At 48.0% G+C, this 20,196-nt stretch overlaps 2 protein-coding genes across 10 annotated transcripts in view; one reads left to right on the plus strand and one right to left on the minus strand.

The window, feature by feature from the left end:
* Positions 1 to 20,196, minus strand: part of LOC139265225 (uncharacterized) — a 152,558-nt gene that overhangs the window by 121,155 nt on the left and 11,207 nt on the right. The window lies entirely within an intron of this gene.
* On the plus strand, positions 327 to 11,090 carry LOC139265492 (probable G-protein coupled receptor 139). Its single transcript, XM_070882513.1, has 2 exons — positions 327 to 396; positions 10,180 to 11,090. Exons 1-2 carry the CDS (start codon positions 327 to 329, stop codon positions 11,088 to 11,090), a joined length of 981 nt encoding a protein of 326 aa, XP_070738614.1.

Genomic DNA, 20,196 nt, shown 5'->3' on the forward strand with positions numbered 1-20,196 from the left:
GCTAGGATCGTCCTACTTTACATCAACAGTGTGAAAACCATAGATGTAACTCCATGTACCAGTGCTGTGAGAGTATACAATCTGCTCACTTTTCTGGAATATATATTAAAACCTTCATTTCTTGGCATCTTTCCCAGTGCCATTTAAATACATTCTATTATGTAATGTTTCTCAAATGGCTGTCGCTAATGAGAACATTTTGTTTGTTCAAATACCTGTAACTAATGACAACGACGGTGCAATCTGATATAAATAAGGGCTGCTTCCAACCTGTCAGTCAAAGCTGTCGCCTCTGACCCAAAAACCATCCGAGCTTCTCTCAGGAAATGCACGGTCGAATAACTGGGCTGCCGTTTGCTGTCTGCTACCCTATACTGGCAGTCGTTGGTGTTTCTGGTAGGTCCATGGACTGGTTATGAACTGTGTAATTTGCTCTTTCATTGCATCACTCTTCCTGCTGTTTCTTTATTCATTATAAAATGTTATAGATATATATATTCTGATGAATGGTCATCGACCTGAAATATTAGTTCTGTTTCTCTCTCCACAGGTGCCGAGTGTTCCCAGCATTTTCAGTTTTTTGCTTTTTATGTAACTTGACATGCCTGATATACAGTTGCCTATCTGTTGGTATCAGTTCAATAAAAGGTGACTCCAAACCTTGTGCTCTTTGTTTGAACCAGTAACATTTTACATAGAATTACTTGTAATTTACAGCATGGAAACAGGCCATTTGGCACAACAGGTCTATGTCAATGTACTGTCCTTTAAATGCATCTGTGATATTTGCCTTAACTACTCCTTGTGATAGTGAGTTCCACACTCTCATCACTCTCTAGCTAAGAGGTTTCTACTAAATTTCTTTTTGGAATTGTTGGGGCAGAGTAGAGGGAGCCTGTTGCTGGGGCAGAGTAGAGCGGGCCCGATGTTAGGATAGATTAGAGGGAGCATTCCTCTGCTTCAACACTGCCTACTTCCACCTCCGTAACATCACCCATCTCCATCACTACCTCAGCTCATCTGCTGTTGAAACCTTTATCCATGCCTTTACCTCTAGACTTGACTATTCCAATGCTCTCCTAGCCTGCCTCCCATCTTCTGCTCTGTGTAAGCTGCTGCTCGTATAATAAGGTGCACTGAGTACTGTTCATCTATCACTCCTGTGCTTGCTGACCTACATTGGCTCCCAGTCCAGCAGCACCTCCAATTTAAAACTCTTATCCTTCTTTTCATATCCCTCTATGGCCTCACCTCTTATCTCTGTAACTTCCTCCAGTCCAACAACCTTCCGAAATCTCTGTGTTCCTGCAATTCTGCTCTCTTGTGCTCTACCATTGGTGGCTGTGCCTTTAGCTGCCGAGGATCTATGCTCTGGAATTCCTTCCCTAAACCTCTCCACCTCACTTTCTTCGTTTAATATACTCCTTAAAACCTGCTGCTTTGATCAAGCTTTTGGTCACCTGTCCTAATACCTCCTTATGTGGCTCAGTGTTAAATGTTGTTTGACAACGCTCCTCTGAAGCAACTTGGGGCATGTAACTGCATTAAAGGCGCTATATAAATGCTAGTTTTTGGTGTTGATTGTGCAATAGCTGATTCGAGAGTACTTGATGCTCATACTGGGTTACCCCAATGGAATGAAGCATTCCATTCCCAAGCCTGACATCTTAATGCGCATGAATAAATAATCAATTCTTATCGAAAACAGTGTCCTTAATATGGCTGTATGCTAGTTCCACAATTAAGGATGAAAATTTGAATTACCTTGGAAGATAATTCTATGCCTATCCATTTCGGATGCCCCCAAAAGTTTGTCAATATCCCTCACCTGCTTCACGATGACATGCAAGCCGTTATCCTTACCAACGGATCCATTACAGACCCAATTTACGTCTGAACCGGGGTCAAACAGGGCTGTGTCATCGCTCCAGCCCTCTTCTCAATCTTCCTCGTCGCTGGAGTGGAACTAAACTACAGAACCAGTGGGAAGCTGGTTAACCTACGCCGCCTCCAGGCCAAGTCCAAGATCACCCCAACCTCTGTCATTGAGCTGCAGTATGTGGACGACGCCTGCGTCTGTGCACATTCAGAGGCTGAACTCCAGGATATAGTCAATATATTCAATGAGGCATATGAAAGCATGGGCCTTATGCTTAACATCCAAAAGACAAAGGTCCACCACAGCCTGTCACCGCTGCACAGCACTGCCCTCCAATCATCAAGATTCACGGCGCGGCCCTCGACAATGTGGACCATTTCCCATATCTCTGGCACCTGTTATCAACAAAGGCAGACATTGATGCGGAGATTTAACATCACCTCCAGTGTGCCAGTGCAGCCTTCGGCCATCTGTGGAAAAGAGTGTTTGAAGACCAGGCCTTCAATCTACCACCAAGCTCATGGTCTATAGGGCTGTAGTAATACCTGCCCTCCTGTATGGAGCTGAGGCACGGACGATGCATAGAAGGCACCTCTAGTCGCTGGAGATATATCACCAACGATGTCTCTGCAAGATCCTGCAAATCTCCTGGGAGGGCAGGCGGACCAACATCAGTGTCCTCGACCAGGCTAACATCCCCAGTATTGAAGCACTGACCACACTCAATCAGCTAAGCTGGGCAGGCCACATAGTTCGCATGCCAGATACAAGACTCCCTAAGCAAATGCATTATGCGGAGCTCCTTCGTGGTAAACGAGCCAAAGGAGGACAGCAAAAACGTTATAAGGACACCATCAAAGTTTCCCTGGTAAAGTGCGACATCATCACTGACACCTGGGAGACCCTGGCCGAAGACCGCCCGAGGTGGAGAAAGTGTATCTGCGGGGAAATTGAGCTCTTCGAGTCTCAACGCAAAGAGCATGAAGAGGCCAAGCGCAGGCAGCGGAAGGAGCGCGCGACAAACCAGCCCCACCGATCCCTGCCCCCGACGAATGTCTATCCCACCTGTGACAGGGTCTGTGGCTCTCGTATCGGACTGTTCAGCCATCAAAGAATCACTGAGGGAGTGGAAGCAAGTCTTCCTTGATTCCGAGCGACTGCCTATGATGATGAATTCTATAAAATCTATTGTAATGTTTAGGCTTGATTTTGGTCTGATATTTTTTGCTTGCTTGCTTTGACGCTGTGCCCCATTTTCTCTTCCTTCCCAACTCAACACAGTTGGCCATCGAGTATCCGCTTTGTGAAATTGCGGCCACAGTGCGTTTAAAATTGCTCTGGTCAGGTTATGCTTCAACTTTCTACTACAATTCATTAGCACAATCACAAACGTGAAATCTTCCATGTACCCGTGCAATCGGTAGCAAAATATAACGTAATAATCATTTTCTATCTCGAGTGAGGAAACCGTAACCCAGACAGTCTGGGGTGAGAAAGAGGACTGCAGCAATTGAATTGTGAAGCTGTGGGTGAATGAATGAGAGTTGGATATACAGTCATAGATCATAGAATCATAGAATGGTTACAGCACAGATGGAGGTTATTCGTCCCGTCGAGCACATACCGGCTCTCTGCAAGAGCACTTCAGCCAGTCCCACTCCCCGCCCTTTCCCCATAGCCCTGCAAATATTTTTCCTTCAGGTCCTCTGAAAATTCCCTTTCAAAAGCCATGATTGAATCTGCCTCCACCACCCTTTAAACAGTGATTTCCACATCCGAACCACCCAGTGCATCAAAATGTTCCTCCTCATGTCGCCTTTGGTTCTTCTGCAAATCACCTTCAATGTGTTCTCTGCTCTCGACCCTTCTGCCAATGGGAACAGTTTCTCTCTATCTACTCTGTCCAGACCCCTCATGATTTTGAACACCTCTATCCAATCTCTTCTCAACCTTCTGTGCTTCAAGGAGAATAATGCTCGCTTCTCCAGTCTAGCGATGTAACTGAAGTCCCTCATCCCTGGAACCATTCTTGTATATATTTTCTGTACCCTCTCCATGGCCTTCACATCCTTCCTAAAGTCTGGTGCCAAAAATTGGACACAATACTCCAGTTGAGACCGATCCTCAGTAAAGGTTCATCATATTATAACATGCTGTGGTGCAGAGGGACCTGGGGGTCCTTGTGCATGAATCCCAAAAAGTTAGTTTGCAGGTGCATCAGGTAATCAGGAAGGCGAATGGAATGTTGGCCTTCATTGCGAGAGGGATGGAGTACAAAAGCAGGGAGGTCCTGCTGCAACTGTACAGGGTATTGGTGAGGCCGCACCTGGAGTACTGCGTGCAGTTTTGGTCACCTTACTTAAGGAAGGATATACTAGCTTTGGAGGGGGGTACAGAGACGATTCACGAGGCTGATTCCGGAGATGAGGGGGTTACCTTATGATGATAGATTGAGTAGACTGGGTCTTTACTCGTTGGGAGTTCAGAAGGATGAAGGGTGATCTTATAGAAATATTTAAAATAATGAAAGGGATAGACAAGATAGAGGCAGAGAGGTTGTTTCCACTGGGTGGGAGACTAGAACTAGGGGGCACAGCCTCAAAATACGGGGGAGCCAATTTAAAACCGAGTTGAGAAGGAATTTCTTCTCCCAGAGGGTTGTGAATCTGTGGAATTTTCTGCCCAAGGAAGCAGTTGAGGCTAGCTCATTGAATGTATTCAAATCACAGATAGATAGATTTTTAACCAATAAGGGAATTAAGGGTTACGAGGAGCGGGCGGGTAAGTGGAGCTGAGTCCACGGCCAGATCAGCCACGATCTTGTTGAATGGTGGAGCAGGCTCGAGGGGCTAGATGGCCTACTCCCGTTCCTAATTCTTATGTTCTTATAACTTCTGGCTTTTGTACTCTATGCTTCTTTTTATAAAGCCCAGGATCTTTTTTTAACGGCTTACTCACATCAACGATTTGTGCCCATATACCCCCAGGTCTCCCTGTTCAAGCTCCCACTTTAGAATTGTACCCTTTAGTTTATATTGCCTCTCCTCGTTCTTCCTACCAAAATGTAGCACTGCGCAATTTTCTGCATTAAATTTAATCGGGCAAGTATCCACCCATTCCACCAGCCTGTCTATGTCTTCTTGAAGTCTATCCCTATCCTCCTCACTGGTCACTTTGGGCCCAAGTTTCGAGCCGCGCCTAGAACGGCGCAGTCCCGACCTGGACGCCCATTTTTCGCGCCACAAAGTGCAGCTAAAAAAACCCTCCGTATTTTCCACCTCCCTGCAGGTCCTCTGGCCCTTGGCGCGGCGCGGCAGGAACTGTAGGGGGGGCAGAGCCAGGTCCCTGTGCTGAAAACAGTGCCGGGACCTCTGCACATGCGCATTACAGTGGGCACGCAAGTGCAGTAGCTCCAGGTGCCCGAAACTGTGTGGGAGGGGCGCGAAGCACGCAGCCCCTAGCCCTGGCTGAATGGCCTCACTGGGGCTGCGTGAATAAGGCTCCTCCCTCGGCCAGCTCCTGCTTCCTCCCGACTCCCGCTCCCGCTCCTGCTTCCCCTCCCCGGACCGGACCCGACTCGACCCGTCTGCCGCTGCCGCCCCCCCCGAGCGGACCCGACCCATCTGTCGCTGCCGCTCCTGTTTCCCCCCGCCGGACCGGACCCGACTCGAAACGACTGTCGCTGCCACTCCTGCTTCCACCCCCCCCCGCCCCCCGACCCCCCCCGGACCGGACCCGACCCGTCTGCGTCTGCAGCTCCTGCTTCCCCCCGCCCCCGGACCCGACCCGACTGCCGCTGCAGCTCCCGCTCGACTCTACTCCCGCCCCTGCCCCCGGACTGGATCCGACCTGACCTCCCCGGCCTGACCTCCCTCCTTCCCCCACTCCCTCCCTCCCCCACTCCCTCCCTCCCCCACTCCCTCCCTCCCTTACCTCCCTCCCTCACCCCCCTCCCTTACCCCCTCCCTCCCTCACCCCCCCTCCCTCCCTCACCCCCCCTCCCTCCCTCACCCCCCCTCCCTCCCTCACACCCCCTCCCTCCCTCACACCCCCTCCCTCCCTCACACCCCTCCCTCCCTCACACCCCTCCCTCCCTCACCCCCCCTCCCTTACACCCCCTCCCTCCCTCTCTCCCTCCCTTCCCCTCCTCCCTCTCTCTCCCCCTCCCCCCCCTCTCTCCCTCCCCCTCCGCCACCTCTCTCCCTCCCCCTCCCCCCCGCCGATCCGAACCGAACCTCCCGACCCGACCCAATGCCACCTACCTGTAAATCTGCTGCTGGGGACGGGCCCTGCCCGAAATCTCGGGCCCAGCCCGTTCAGCCTTCGGTCCCGACGGCAAACCGCTTCCTGAAAGGCCTGCCTGAAGAACTTTCACACAGGTAGGAACATGGTTTATTTAATCTTTTCTTTGCTTATAAATGTTTTATTCAGGTTGGATTTATTTGTATAATATTTGTATAAGTATAACTAAGGATTTATTGTAGAATTTAATGACTTCCCTTCCCCCCCTCGTTCCCTACGCCTAATTTGTAACCTGCGCCTGATTTTTTTATGTGTAGACAAGGTTTTTTCAAGCGTACAAAAATCTTCACTTACTCCATTCTAAGTTAGTTTGGAGTAAGTTTTCACTCACGAAACTTTGAAATCAGGCGTAAGTGGCCGGACACGCCTCCTTTTGAAAAAAAAATTTGGTTCCAAAGTGAAACTGTTCTAACTGACTAGAACTGGAGCAAACTAAATGACGAAAATTCTGATTTCTAAGATACTCCGTTCTACACCAGTTGCTCCTAAAAATCAGGAGCAAATCATGTGGCAACTTGGGGCCTAAATTTCAAAGTTTTGTTTCAGCTGCAAATTTTGAAATTGTGCCCTATATCAAGAAAAGCAGTGATCCTGGAACCGACCCCTGGGGAACACCACTGTATAAGAACATAAAAAATAGGAACAGGAGTAGGCCATACGGCCCCTCGAGCCTGCCCCTCCATTCAATAAGATCACGGCTGATCTGATCATGGACTCAGCTCCACTTCCCTGCCCACTCCCTTATCATTTAAGAAACTGTCTATTTCTGTCTTCAATTTATTCAATATCCCACCTTCCACAGCTCTCTGAGGCAGTGAATTCCACAGATTTACCACCCTCAGAGAGAAGAAATTTCTCTACATCTCTGTTTTAAATGGGCAGCCTCTTATTCTAAGATCGTGCCCTCTAGTTCTAGTCTCCCCCATCAGTGGAAACATCCTCTCTGTATCCACCTTGTCAAGCCCCCTCATAATCTTATACATTTCGATAAGATCACCTCTCATTTTTCTGAATTTCAATGAGTAGAAGCCCAACCTACTCAACCTTTCCTCATAAGTCAACCCTCTCATCCCCGGAATCAACCAAGTGAACGTTTTCTGAACTGCCTCCAAAGCTATACATCCTTTCGTAAATATGGAAACCAAAACTGTACTCAGTATTCCAGGTGTGGCCTCACCAATATCTTATATAGCTGTAGCAAGAGTTCCCTGCTTTTATACTCCATTCCCTTTGCAATTAAGGCCTTCTGATCACTTTCTGTACCTGCATACTATCCTTTTGTGTCTCGTGCACAAGTAACCCCAGGTCCTGCTGTAGTTTGCAATCTTTCTCCATTTAAATAACAATTTGGTCTTTGATTTTTTTTCTGCCAAAGTGCATGACCTCACACTTTGACATTATACTCCATCTGCCAAATTTTTGCCCACTCACTTAGCCTGTCTGTCCTTTTGTAGATTTTTTGTGTCCTCCTCACCCATTGCTTTTCCTCTCATCTTTGTATCATCAGCAAACTTGGCTACGTTACACTCAATCCCTTCTTCCAAGTCATTAATATAGATACCTTCCTCCAGTCCAAAAAACAACCGTTCACCATTAAACTCTGTTTCCTGTCACTTAGCCAGTTTCGTATCCCAGCTGCCACTGTCCCTTTTATTCCATGGGTTTCAACTTTGCTGGCTAGCCTATTGTATGGCACCTTGTAATAGGCTTACCGGCAAAGTTGAAGCCCATGGACTAAAAGGGACAGGGGCAGCATGGATATCAGCCAACAGTAAGGGTAGGGCATCGAGTGGAACGAGCTATGGGACCCAAGGTCAGTTGTAGTTGTTACCAATGTTCCCTTTAAGCTGCGGGGCAGCATAGCGCTCCAGGGAACCCACGCAATGTAAAAGCTGCGCATGCGTGATATTCTGAATGGCCCGTCGAGGGGCCGCGCAATAAACAATGACAGGGAACATTGGTTGTAACCATGTTGGAATGTTATGAGGCGTAAAGAGGGAGGGCTGATACTTGGCAGTTAGCTGAAACATGGGCCTTGCACAGGACCATCAAGGACACCATATCACTTTAGTATTGAGACATGTTCTTTTTTGTGGCCATTAGTGCATATATCGGCGTTGATGTTCAGAAACAGATGATGTCAGGGGTCAAAGTTCAGAACCTGAGTAAGCAGAGGTGCTCTGTACGTGTCACCTTCATGATTGGATTTTGGGGAATTGGGTGTAAGCCGGTGATTGTTTCAGTAAGACTCCATAGGTTTTGAATAATTGTAAGGGTATAATAAGGGTGGTCCCAACAGCCACAAAGGGTAGAAGGTTTCTGGAAGAATCCAGGGGACACCCAAGAGAGAGAGAGAGAGAGAGAGAGAGAGGAGGGAGAGTAAACAGTGGGTGCTGCCTATTCACAGTCACGCTCCTACCTAGAGTATAATGGCTAACATAAGTCTCAGTTATACTCTAAACTGCTGCTCGAATACTATAATGTATTACGTCTTGCTTGTGCTGAATAAAGGAAAATCACTGTCCCCAATATGGGTCAATTTGGAAAATGTCAGAAATTCTCTGGGATCCCGACTCAGGGATCAATATTCAGCCAGTGAGAAAGCTGTAAATCTCCGACAAACGCCTGACAAACTGAAATAGAAGCAAAATACTGCGGGTCCTGGAAATCTGAAATAAAAACAGAAAATGCTGGAAATACTCAGCAAGTCAGGCAGCATCTGTGGCGAGAGAAATAGAGTTAATGTTTCAGGTTGATGACCCTTCGTCAGAACTGGGAAAAGTTAGAGATGGAACAGGTTTTTAAGCAAGTACAGGGGCAGGGAAAGGTGGGACGGGGGGGGGGGGGGGGTGCGGGGGAGAACAAAAGGGAAGGTCTGTGATAGGGTGGAAATGGAAATGACAGATTCATCAACAGCTGTCCCGGGAAAGAGAAAAAAAACTGAAAAAAAGAGAAAGACACATATGGGCAGGGGTTATGGTCTAAAATTATTGAGCTCGATGTTGTGTCCAGAAGGCTGTAAGGTGCTTAAACGAAAGATGAGGCGCAGTTCCTCGAGCTTACATCGAGCTTCGTTGGAACAGTGCAAGAGGCCGAGGACGGAGAGGTCAGAGTGGGAATGGAGCAGAGAATTAAAGTGACAGGCGACCGGGAACTCGGGGTCAAACTTATAGACCGAACGGAGGTGTTCTGCAAAGCGGTCACCCAATCTACGTTCCTCTACATTGGGGAGACCACATCGTGAGCATTGAATACAGTATACTAAATTGAAAGAAGTACAAGTAAATTGCTGTTTCACCTGGGAGGAGTATTTGGGGCCCTGGACCGTGGGAAGGGAGGGGGCTAAAGGGCAGGTGTTGAATCTCCTGCGCTTGCACGGGAAGATGCCGTGGGAAGGGGAGGGTGGTTGGGGGTGATTGAGGAGCAGAGGGAGTGGTCCCTTTGGAATGCTGAGAGCGGAGGGGAGGGGAAGATGTATTTGGTGGAGGGATCATGCTGGAGGTAGCGGAAATGGCAGAGGATGATCCGTTGAACGTGGAGGCTGGTGGGGTGAAAGGTGAGGACAAGGGAAACCCTATTGTTGTTCTGGGAGAGAGGGGAAGGGGTGAGAGCAGAGGTGCAGGTTGATGATTCTGTCATATCCACTTACACCCTATCTAGACCCATCTTTTGTTTCTTAACTTGTCCCATTACTATCTCCTGCTGCCTTTTGTCTCTCTAATCTCTTCTGCCTTCCACCCTGTCACAGACCTTCCCATGTGTTCTTTCCTCCCCTCCCCTCTTTCCCTGCTCCTGCACTTGCTTAAAACCTGTTACATCTCCAAGGTTTTCCAGTTCTGACGAAGGGTCATCGACCTGAAACGTTAAATCTGTTGCTCTCCCCACAGATGCTGCCTGACCTGCTGAGTATTTCCAGCATTCTCTGTTTTTATTCCTGACGATCTGATGTGTTTGCTGTGAATCTGAACCTGATGGCTGATTTCCCCTTTCTCCTGCAGCTAATATGGCAGCGATTGTGATCCTGTTCCGAGGGAGGTGTGGTCTCTCCCGATGTGTCACTCGCTACCTGTTGGCCATGGCTGTGTCAGATCTACTGGTCACCATCATGGGCGTGATATTGAATCGGATCAATGGGCTTTTTTTCCCACTCAGTCTCTTGTACGTTACTCCACTGTGTCGACTCAGAGCTGCATTATTGTTCGCTGCCAGAGACAGCTCGGTCTGGTTAACCGTGGCTTTCACCTTTGATCGCTGTATCGCTATTTGTTGCCAGAAGCTGAAAACAAAATATTGCAAGGCAAAATGTGCGGCTGCTGTTACAGCAACAGTCAGTGTGCTGTTCTGTTTAAAAAACATCCCTTGGTACTTTGCATACACACATAGCTACGTAATGGACGGTGTACCGTGGTATTGTAACTTAATACCAAACTATTACACTTCACTGGAATGGAGAGCCTTTGACTTAATCGACACGATGTTAAGCTCAATTGTTGCATTCGGTGTGATTTTCCTGCTCAACGCCCTGACCATAAGATACATCCTCGTGGCCAGCAGAGTCCGCGTGAGACTCCAGGGTCACGGCAATGGGGACTCTCGCCATGACCCAGAGATGGAGAACCGAAGAAAATCCATCACCTTACTCTTCGCTGTAACCGGGAGTTTCATCTTGTTGTGGTCGATGTATCTAATAGTGTTCCTATACGTGCAGATCGCAAACCATAATTCTTTCTCGGGTCCCAATGACCCTTTGTACATCGCCCAAGAAGTAGCATTCTTGCTTCAGCTCCTGAGTTGCTGCACCAACACGTGTATTTATGCAGTGACCCAGAGGAGGTTCAGAGAGGAGTTGAAGAATGGGGTGAAATATCCGCTGACATTCATTGTCAAATTATTTACATCGGTAAAATGACTGAAACCTTTACAGCACTACAATTGAATCAGTGTTGTTCTCCAGAAGTGAGAGATAGTATAAAACGAAAGGGAAGGGCTTATACCAATGCAAATAACGGCAACGATCCCTTGGACTAGGGGAGATGTAAAGAACAGTAAAAGGATACTACGAAAGTAGTCAAGAGCTGCAAAAAGGGAATACGAGAAAAAACTTGCGAGGGATATCGACAAAAGTAAAAGTTTTAACAAGTATATTAAGAGAAAAAGGATTCCAAGGGTAACCTGGGCCTCTTACTGACAGCCGCAAGTGATAGTGATGTTGAAGATCAGAAAATGGCAGACTTACTAAATACTTACTTTGTATCAGTCTTCAACAACAGTAACAACTTGTATTTATATAGCACCTTTAACGTAATAAAATGTCCCAAGGTGCTTCATGGAGTGTTATCAAACAAAATTTGACACCGAGCCACACAAGGAGAAATTGGGGCAGGTAACCAACAACTTGGTCAAAGGGGTAGGTTTTAAGGAGTATCTTAAAGGAGGAAAGAGACGTAGAGAGGTGGAGATGTTTAGGGAGCGAATTTCAGAACTTAGAGCCCAGGCAGCTGAAGGCACGGCCAACAATGATTGAGCCAGTGGTTAATCAGGGATGCTCAGGAGGTCAGAATTAGAGGAGTGCAGATATCTCAGAGGGTGTATGACTGGAGGAGATTTTAGAGAGGGGGAGGGATATGAAAACCAGGGTGAGAATTTTGAAATTAAGGCGTTGCTTAACCAGAAGCCAATTTAAGTCAGCGAGCACAGGGGTGATGAGTGAGCGGGACTTGATGCGAGTTGGGACACGGGCAACTGTGTTTTGGATGACCACAAGTTTACGTAGGGTAGACCGTGGGAGGCCAGCCAGGAGTGCTTTGGAATAGTCAAGTCTAGAGGTAACAACAGCATGGATGAGGGGGCTTCAGCAGCGGATGAGCTGAGGCAAGGGCGGAGACAGGCGATATTACAGAGGTCGAAATAGGCGGGCATAGTGATGGCGCGGATATGTGGTCAGAAGCTCATTTCAGGGTCAAATATGACACCAAGGGCAGTCGGTGGTGGAGCGAGCAGCCGGAGGATGAACGAGGAGAGGCCTATAAAGGCCCAGCGAGAGTCCGGGATCGGCGGCAGTCAGTGGTGGAGCGAGCAGCTAGCGGCAACAGGGTCAAAAGTAAGAAAGAAGTAAAAAGTAATCGAGGGGTGATGTCACAGCCAAGAGGGTAAGTGATTGGCTGGTTGAGTGGTGAGTAGTTTTCTTTTTCTTTATCTTTTTTCTTGTTCTTAGCAGTAAGAAACATTTGACATTGTTGCCAAATTAAGTAATTTAAGGGTTACATCATGGCAGGAGAGCCCAGACTTGTGTCATGCTCCTCCTGTGCTACATGGGAAGTCAGGGACGCTTCCAGCCTCCCTGATGACTACATGTGCAGGAAGAGTATCCTGCTGCAACTCCTGACAGGCCACGTTGCAGCACTAGAGCTGTGCATGGATTCATTCTGGAGCATCCGCGATGCTGAGGATGTCATGAATAGCACGTTTAGTGAGTTGGTCACACCGCAGGTAAAAGTTACTCAGGCAGATAGGGAATGAGTGACCATCAGGCAGAGCAGCGGAAGGTAGTGCAGGGGTCCGCAGCGGGCATCTCCCTCCAAAACAGATACACCACCTGGGAGAGATGACTCATTTGGGGAAGGTAGCAGCAGCTAAGTCCATGGGGATGGCTCTGCTGCACAGAAGGGCAGGAAAAAAGAGTGGGAGAGCTATAGTGATAGGGGATTCTATTGTAAGGGGAACAGATAGGCTTTTCTGCGGCTGCAAATGAGACTCCAGGATGGTATTGTGCCTCCCTGGTGCAAGGGTCAAGGATGTCTCGGAGCTGCTGCAGCGCATTCTGGAGGGGGAGGGTGAACAGCCAGCTGTCGTGGATACCGACGATATAGGTAAAAAATAGGATGATGTCCTACAAGCTGACTTTAGGGAGCTTGGAGTTAAATTAAAAAGTAGGACCTCAAAAGATAGTAATCTCAGGATTGCTTCCAGTGCCATGTGCTAGTCAGAGTAGGAATGGCAGGATAGATAAGGTAAATATGTGGCTTGAGGAGTGGTGTAGGAGAGAGGGATTCAAATTCCTGGGACATTGGTCCTGGAACATGCATTTAGACTTCTTGAGTCGCAGCCTACCTGGCCCAGTCGGCGTAGCACCTCCTCCAGGTTGTGGAGGCGTTCCTCGGTGTCTCGACCCGTGATGAGGATGTCGTCCTGGAATACGATCATTCCAGGAATGGATTTAAGCAGATTTTCCATGTTTCGATGAAAATTCGCGGCCGCTGATCGAATGCCAAACAGGCACCTGTTATACGCAAACAGTCCCTTGTGCGTGGTGATGGTGGTCTGTAGTTTGGATTCATCGGCCAGTTCCTGGGTCATATAGGCTGAGGTGAGGTCCAACTTGGTGAACAGCTTGCCGCCTGCTAGCGTGGCTAAGAGGTCTTCCGCTCTTGGGAGCGGGTATTGGTCTTGTAGGGACACTCGATTGATGATGGCCTTGTAGTCACCACAGATCCTGACAGAGCCATCTGCTTTTAGAACGGGAATGATAGAGCTCGCCCAGTCACTGAATTCAACAAGCGAGATGATGCTCTCTCGCAATAACCGGTCCAATTCTCTCTCGATTTTCTCCAGCATCACATATGGCAGCACTCTGGCTTTGTGATGCACTGGCCTAGTGTCCGGGGTGATGTGCATCACTACTTTAGTGCCTTTGAAAGTCCCGACACCCGGTTGGAATAGTGAATCGAATTGTTGTTGGACTTGTGAGCACGAACTTCGCTCCACCGAGGACATTGCATGAACATCCCCCCATATCCAGTTCATCTCGGCTAACCAGCTCCTCCCCAACAGTGTGGGACCATTGCCCGGGACAATCCAGAGTGGCAGCCAGTTCACGAACCCATTGTGTGTGACAGCTATCATTGCAGTGCCGAGCACCGGAATGATTTATTTGGTGTAAGTCCGTAATTGTGTCTCAATACATTCTAATTTGGGTCTACTGGCTTTGAGTGGCCATAGCTTCTCAAATTGCTGAACGCCCATAAGTGACTGGCTGGCCCCAATGTCCAGCTCCATGTGTGCTGGGATACCATTCAACAAAACCCTCATCATCATTGGTGGCGTTTTGGTGTATGAACTGTGAATATTCACCGCATGGACCCGCTGAACCTCGGCGTCCATCGATTGGACCCAAAAGTCATCCTGCCTCTTCTGGTCCATCTGCCTCATATTAGTCGTGTTGCAGATTTTCTGCACATTCGAGCTAAATGGCCAATGAGATTGCAGATTCTGAAGACAAACTGTTGGAATCTGCAAGATCCGGCTGAGTGTTTTCCCCCACACCTCCAGCATGAGTTAAAGTTTCCATTGTTGGGGACAAAGGGACTATGGTCAGGAATTCCGCGCTGACTGTCCCTTTGACTGCTCTTAAGTACCCTATTAATGGGTGTCAATGGCCCCATCCCAGGCTGCATTGTCCACTGTGATGGCATGAATGTCCGTTCAGCCCGCCATTGTCTCTGTTGAAGTCCTACTCTGGGGTCTATCGCTGCCTGGTAAATGTCGGACTGCCCATGCCTGCCTCTGGGGCTCGGAGTAGCATTGATGATATTGACTCCCTGATCCATCGCCGCATTAGAGGCAGAATTGCGCATGTAAATCATTTTCGTCTCTTCCTCCCCCGCCATGAAAGTTTGAGCTCACAACGCTGCCGCTTCCAAGGTCAAGTCCTTGGTCTCACTTAACTTGCGAGAAATTCCCGCATGACCGATATCCTCGATGAAGAAGTCCCTTAGCATCTTCCCCCTGCAGGCATCTGTGAACTTAGAGGTTGGCCAAATGCTGGAGGTCCGCTACAAAGTCTGGTATGCTCTGTCCTTCACGACGTCGGTGGGTGTAGAATCTGTGGCGAGCCATGTGTATGCTGCTCACTGGTTTGAGGTGCTCCCCGATTAATTTGCTAAGCTCTTCAAAGGTTTTGTCCAATGGCTTTTCGGGTGCCAGTAAGTCCTTCATGAGTGCCTAAGTCTTTGGCCCGCAGCTGGTCAGGAGATGACAGGAAGCAGAGAGTAGGAATAAACGGGTCCTTCTCAGAAAGGCAGGCAGTGACACAGGGCTCAGTGCTGGGACCCCAGCTATTTACAATGTACATCAATGATTTAGATGAAGGAATTGAGTGTAATATCTCCAAGTTTGCAGACGGCACTAAGCTGGGTGGTGGTGTGAGCTGTGAGGAAGAAGCTAAGAGGCTGCAGGATGACTTGGACAGGTTAGGTGAGTGGGCAAATGCATGGCAGATGCAGTATAATGTGGATAAATGTGAGGTTATCCACTTTGGTGGCAAAAACATAAATATTAGAATATTATCTGAATGGCGGCAGATTAGGAAAAGGGAAGGTGCAACAAGACCTGGGTGTCATGGTACATCAGTCATTGAAAGTTGGCATGCAGGTACAGCAGGCGGTGAAGAAGGCAAATGGTATGTTAGCCTTCATAGCTAGGGGATTTGAGTATAAGAGCAGGGAGGTCTTAATGCAGTTGTACAGGGCCTTGGTGAGGCCTCACCTGGAATATTGCATTCAGTTTTGGTCTCCTAATATGAGGAAGCACGTTCTTGTTATTGAGGGAGTGCAGCGAAGGTTCACCAGACTGATTCCCGGGATGGTGGAACTGACATATGAAGAGAGACTGGATCGACTGGGTCTGTATTCAATGGAGTTGAGAAGAATGAGAGGGGATCTCATAGAAACACATAAAATCTGACGGGACTGGACAGGTTAGATGGAGGAAGAATGTTCCCGATTTTGCGGAAGTCTAGAACCAGGGGTCACAGTCTAAGGCTAAGGTTTAGGACCGAGATGAGAAGAAACTTCTTCACTCAGAGAGTTGTTAACCTGTGGAATTCTCTTCCGCAGAGAGTTGTTGAGGCCAGTTCGTTAGATATATTCAAGAGGGAGTTCGACATGGCCCTGACGGCTAAAGGGATCAAGGGGTATGGAGAGAAAGCAGGAAAGGGGTACTGAGGGAATGATCAGCCATGATCTTATTGAATGGTGGTGCAGGCTCGAAAGGCCGAATGGCCTACTCCTGCACCTATTTTCTATGTTTTGATGTTTCAAGGTTGCAAACAGTCTAGTTCTGCCTCAGACAGAAGTTAGGGAGAGAATGGATTTGATGGCGAGGGAACGGAGATTGTGGCGGTGAACGAATACAATGGCTTCGGTCTTCCAAATATTTAGTTGATTGAAATTTCTGCTCATCCAGTACTGGATGTTGGACAATCCGTCTGACAATTTAGAGACAGTGGAATGGGTCGAGAGAAGCGGTGGTGAGGTCGAGGATGAGGATAAAGTACCAGAGATGTGAGGCCAGAATTTCCCAGAGGGTTAGCGAGCGGGATCAGGAGTGGTTCGGGTGGGAATATTTTTTCCACAGTGGGTCGGGACCCCGCTGTGGATCCACCACCTCGTGCCTTTCCCAATGTCTGTCTGTCACCGCTGAACCAACCCGACCGGCAGCGGCAGGGGACCTCAGCACAATGATTAGCATCTCATTGTCAGATGTTTAACAGTCTTTTTTCCACTTACATTTCGTCGTTAACTTCATGATCATGGGATCCCTGCTGTGCATGGACCACGGCTGTCAAGCTGAGGCGGGAGTTCAGTGGCCATTGCTCCAGCTGATTACTTAACAGAATCAAATATACAGTAAAAACTCCCATCTGACTGATATTCACTTGCGTTGGCCATTTTCAGCACACATTCTGCAGGCTTTCCACTTTCCACTCTCCCCTCATTGGAAGAACTCTCTCACCATTGACAGAATGCTTCTGTCATCTCTACTTTCACCTTTATATTCTCTCACCTTGGTCCTCAGAATCCCACCACAATCAAGCCCAACACCAGCAGCACCAGACACACCATCAGCACGAACAACAACAAAAACAACCTTCTCCGCAATCACCTAATGCTGCTTAGGACACGGGGCATCAGCACCTGACCACATTGCTGCCCGGGATATCAGGGATGGCCTCACCATGGCCAGATTTACTTCACTTGACACTGTACACCCAAATGGCTGCCACATGCTGCACCAGGTTGGCACCATCCCACACCAACACCATAAAGCATCCCTGCAATGCCCAAGCCATTCCTTTCACACTCAAGTCCATTGTGGGATGTACCGTTATGTCTCACCATACACTGCAACATTAAGCTACTTCCAAATGTGCACACAAATCTGTCCATGAATGCAAACTGTTGAAAATAAAGGTTTCAATTTTCGACACCACATTAACAGAAACTTTAAACTTGTGTGTTGTTAGTTTGTAAGATTGCATTAGGATGAGGGGTGGCTCGTGAGATGGGGCTGTGATAATATAGATAGAGAGGGATGGGTGGAGGTGCAAGGCATGTTGGTATGAGAAAGGATGTGCAGGGGTCGGGTAGGGAAGGCAGAGTGATGGGGGAAGGCAGAGTGATGGGGATGTGATGAGAGGCACAGCAGGATGAGGTTGAGTGTGACTTTGTACTCATGTTTCATGATCTACTGAGATCATTGAAAGGTTTGTGGCACTGCACCCAGGTCCTCCTGACCACATCCCTGCTTATGACCTCCTCTGCAAAGTGCAACCAGGCTGTGTTGATGTCCTGGGGAGGTCTCTTCCGCACATGGGAAGGGAAGAGAACCTCGATGCAGGGCTGCACCCAAGCTCTCCCTTGACACCCTCCATAAGCATAGAGGGTGTCATGGGAGAGGCTGGGTGCAGCCCTGTGCCTTTGTGTGCAGTCATTATCCGTGTTTGCAATACCTCAGTGCTGCAGAACACTGACAGCTCAAATGTCAGGACAAATGTGGTCATGGTCCCTTTAAGGAAACCGGCTGATGATGATTCATGAATGACGTCACCCACTTCCTCTAATTGACCGGAAAACATGCTAGGCGGGCTTAACAAACCCAATTTTACACAGCGGAATGGAGCCAGCAGCGGGATCGGGACCCACCACCGACCCACCGAGGTCAGTAAACTCACGGCCAGAGAAAGGGGAGGACATAACTAAATTCAAGGCAAGTAAAAAAAAAAGGTTACGGAAAATATAATGAGACAAGTCTCCAGGACCTGGTGGCTTCCATCCCAGGGTATTCAATGAAGTAGGTGTGGAAATTGTCGATTCTCCAACACTCTTGTTTCAAGAATGTTTTCGTTAATTTGTAAAATTGCCAATGTATCTCCATTATGTAAGAAGGGTAAGAGAGATAAACTAGAAAATCATAGCCCTATCAGTCTAGCATGTGTTGTGGAGAAGTTACTGGAATCTATTATTAGGGACAGAGTGACTGAGCACTTAACCAAACATGAACTAATCAGAGAGAGTCAGTTGAATCTTATAAGGGGATAATCTTATATTCCTCAACTTACCAGGGCTCAATATCGTGAATTGCGAGTGGCTCTGTGGTTTTCGTTGTATCGCCTCTTGGCTTCAGTGTGGGTGTCACCAGGGGGGATCATCAGCCAGGTGGTGAGGCCATATGCTTTGTCACCAAGCATCCAGCATTGACCTTTTGGCTGATTGTTAAACAAGTCTGATACAGTGCTCTCACGTAGGATGTGAGCATCATGGATGCTGCCCGGAAATTTAGCATTCACTGCCATTATAATTTGCTGGTGATCGATGACGAATTGGACATTCAAGGAGTGGAATCCCTTGCAGTTCCTGAAAACCTCAGCATCCTGAAAGGGTGCCCATATCGCGATGTGCATACAATCTATTGCTCCTTGCACCTTGGGGAAGTTTGAAATTCTGGAGAATCCTAGAGCCCTCTCAGTCTGTGCCTGGTCATAGGGAAGCTGATCAAGTCTCTCCTGCATGCATACAGGGCTTCAGTGACCAGTCTAATGCAGCAAATGTGTGGCATGCTGAGACAGACTGCAAATGTCGCCAGCTGAGGCTTGAAAAGAACCCGACATGTAAAACAACAGTGCTGCGGTGACTTTGACCTCGACGGACAGTGCAGTAATGATGGGGCTGGCAGGCTACAGATCTCCCCTGATGAGCTGGCATACCTCACTGATAACCTCTTTGTGGAAGCGCAGTCTCCGAAGGCAGGTGGTGTCGGACAAGTTGACATAAGACTGCTTCTCCCTGTACTTATGGGGCTGTAACGTCTGGTCCTCTTCATCACTCTGTCACGGCTTACATTGGGCACAAAATACTGTCGAGCATACCTTTTGCCATCTTGAGTCTGCAGCATGTAAGTGGTTATCAAGAGAGGTTGAGAAAGGACATGGCCTATTTGAATAGCAATCTATTGACCACCGATTTGTAACAAAGAATGAATGTCCTCACTAAGACAGCTATTATATTCCAATTGTCCACAGTATGATGTTTGTTCAGATGTTCACATCACGTCCAAAGACCTCCAGGGTACATCCGAACTCCCCCGAGGTTGAAGCAGAGCAGCCTTTTAAATGATGCGACATGTGATTTAGAACATGGCATCCATACCGCTTTGAGGTTACTGCAGAAGATAAAGGTACGCGGATTCAGAGGAAATGTATTAGCATGGGTAGAGAATTGCCTGGAAAACAGAAAGCAGAGAGTCGGGATAAATGGGTCCTTTTCGGGTTGGAAATTGGTGCTGGGACCCCAACTGTTTACAATATACATAGATGACCTGGAAGAGGGGACAGAATGCAGTGTAACAACATTTGCAGATGACACAAAGATTTGTGGGGGAAAGCAGATTGTGTGGAGGACAGAGAGAGGCTGCAAAGAGATTTAGAGAGGTTAAGCGAATGGGCTAAGGTTTGGCAGATGAAATACAATGTCGGAAAATGTGAGGTCATTCACCTTGGAAAAAAAACAGTAAAAGGGAATATTATTTGAATGGGGAGAAATTACAACATGCTGCGGTGCAAAGGGACCTAGGGGTCCTTGTGCATGAATCCCAAAATGTTAGTTTGCAGGTGCAGCAGCAGGTAATCAGGAAGGCGAATGGAATGTTGGCCTTCATTGCGAGAGGGATGGAGTACAAAA

This window comes from Pristiophorus japonicus, chromosome 6 (genome assembly GCF_044704955.1).
Source record: "Pristiophorus japonicus isolate sPriJap1 chromosome 6, sPriJap1.hap1, whole genome shotgun sequence".
NCBI lineage: Eukaryota > Metazoa > Chordata > Chondrichthyes > Pristiophoridae > Pristiophorus > Pristiophorus japonicus.

Coding starts and splice junctions, on each gene's coding strand:
- LOC139265492 (XM_070882513.1), top strand. CDS start 327: ATGCACGGTCGAATAACTGGGCTGCCGTTTGCTGTCTGCTACCCTATA. Junction 397..10,179: donor GGCAGTCGTTGGTGTTTCTG/GTAGGTCCATGG, acceptor TTTCTCCTGCAG/CTAATATGGCAGCGATTGTG.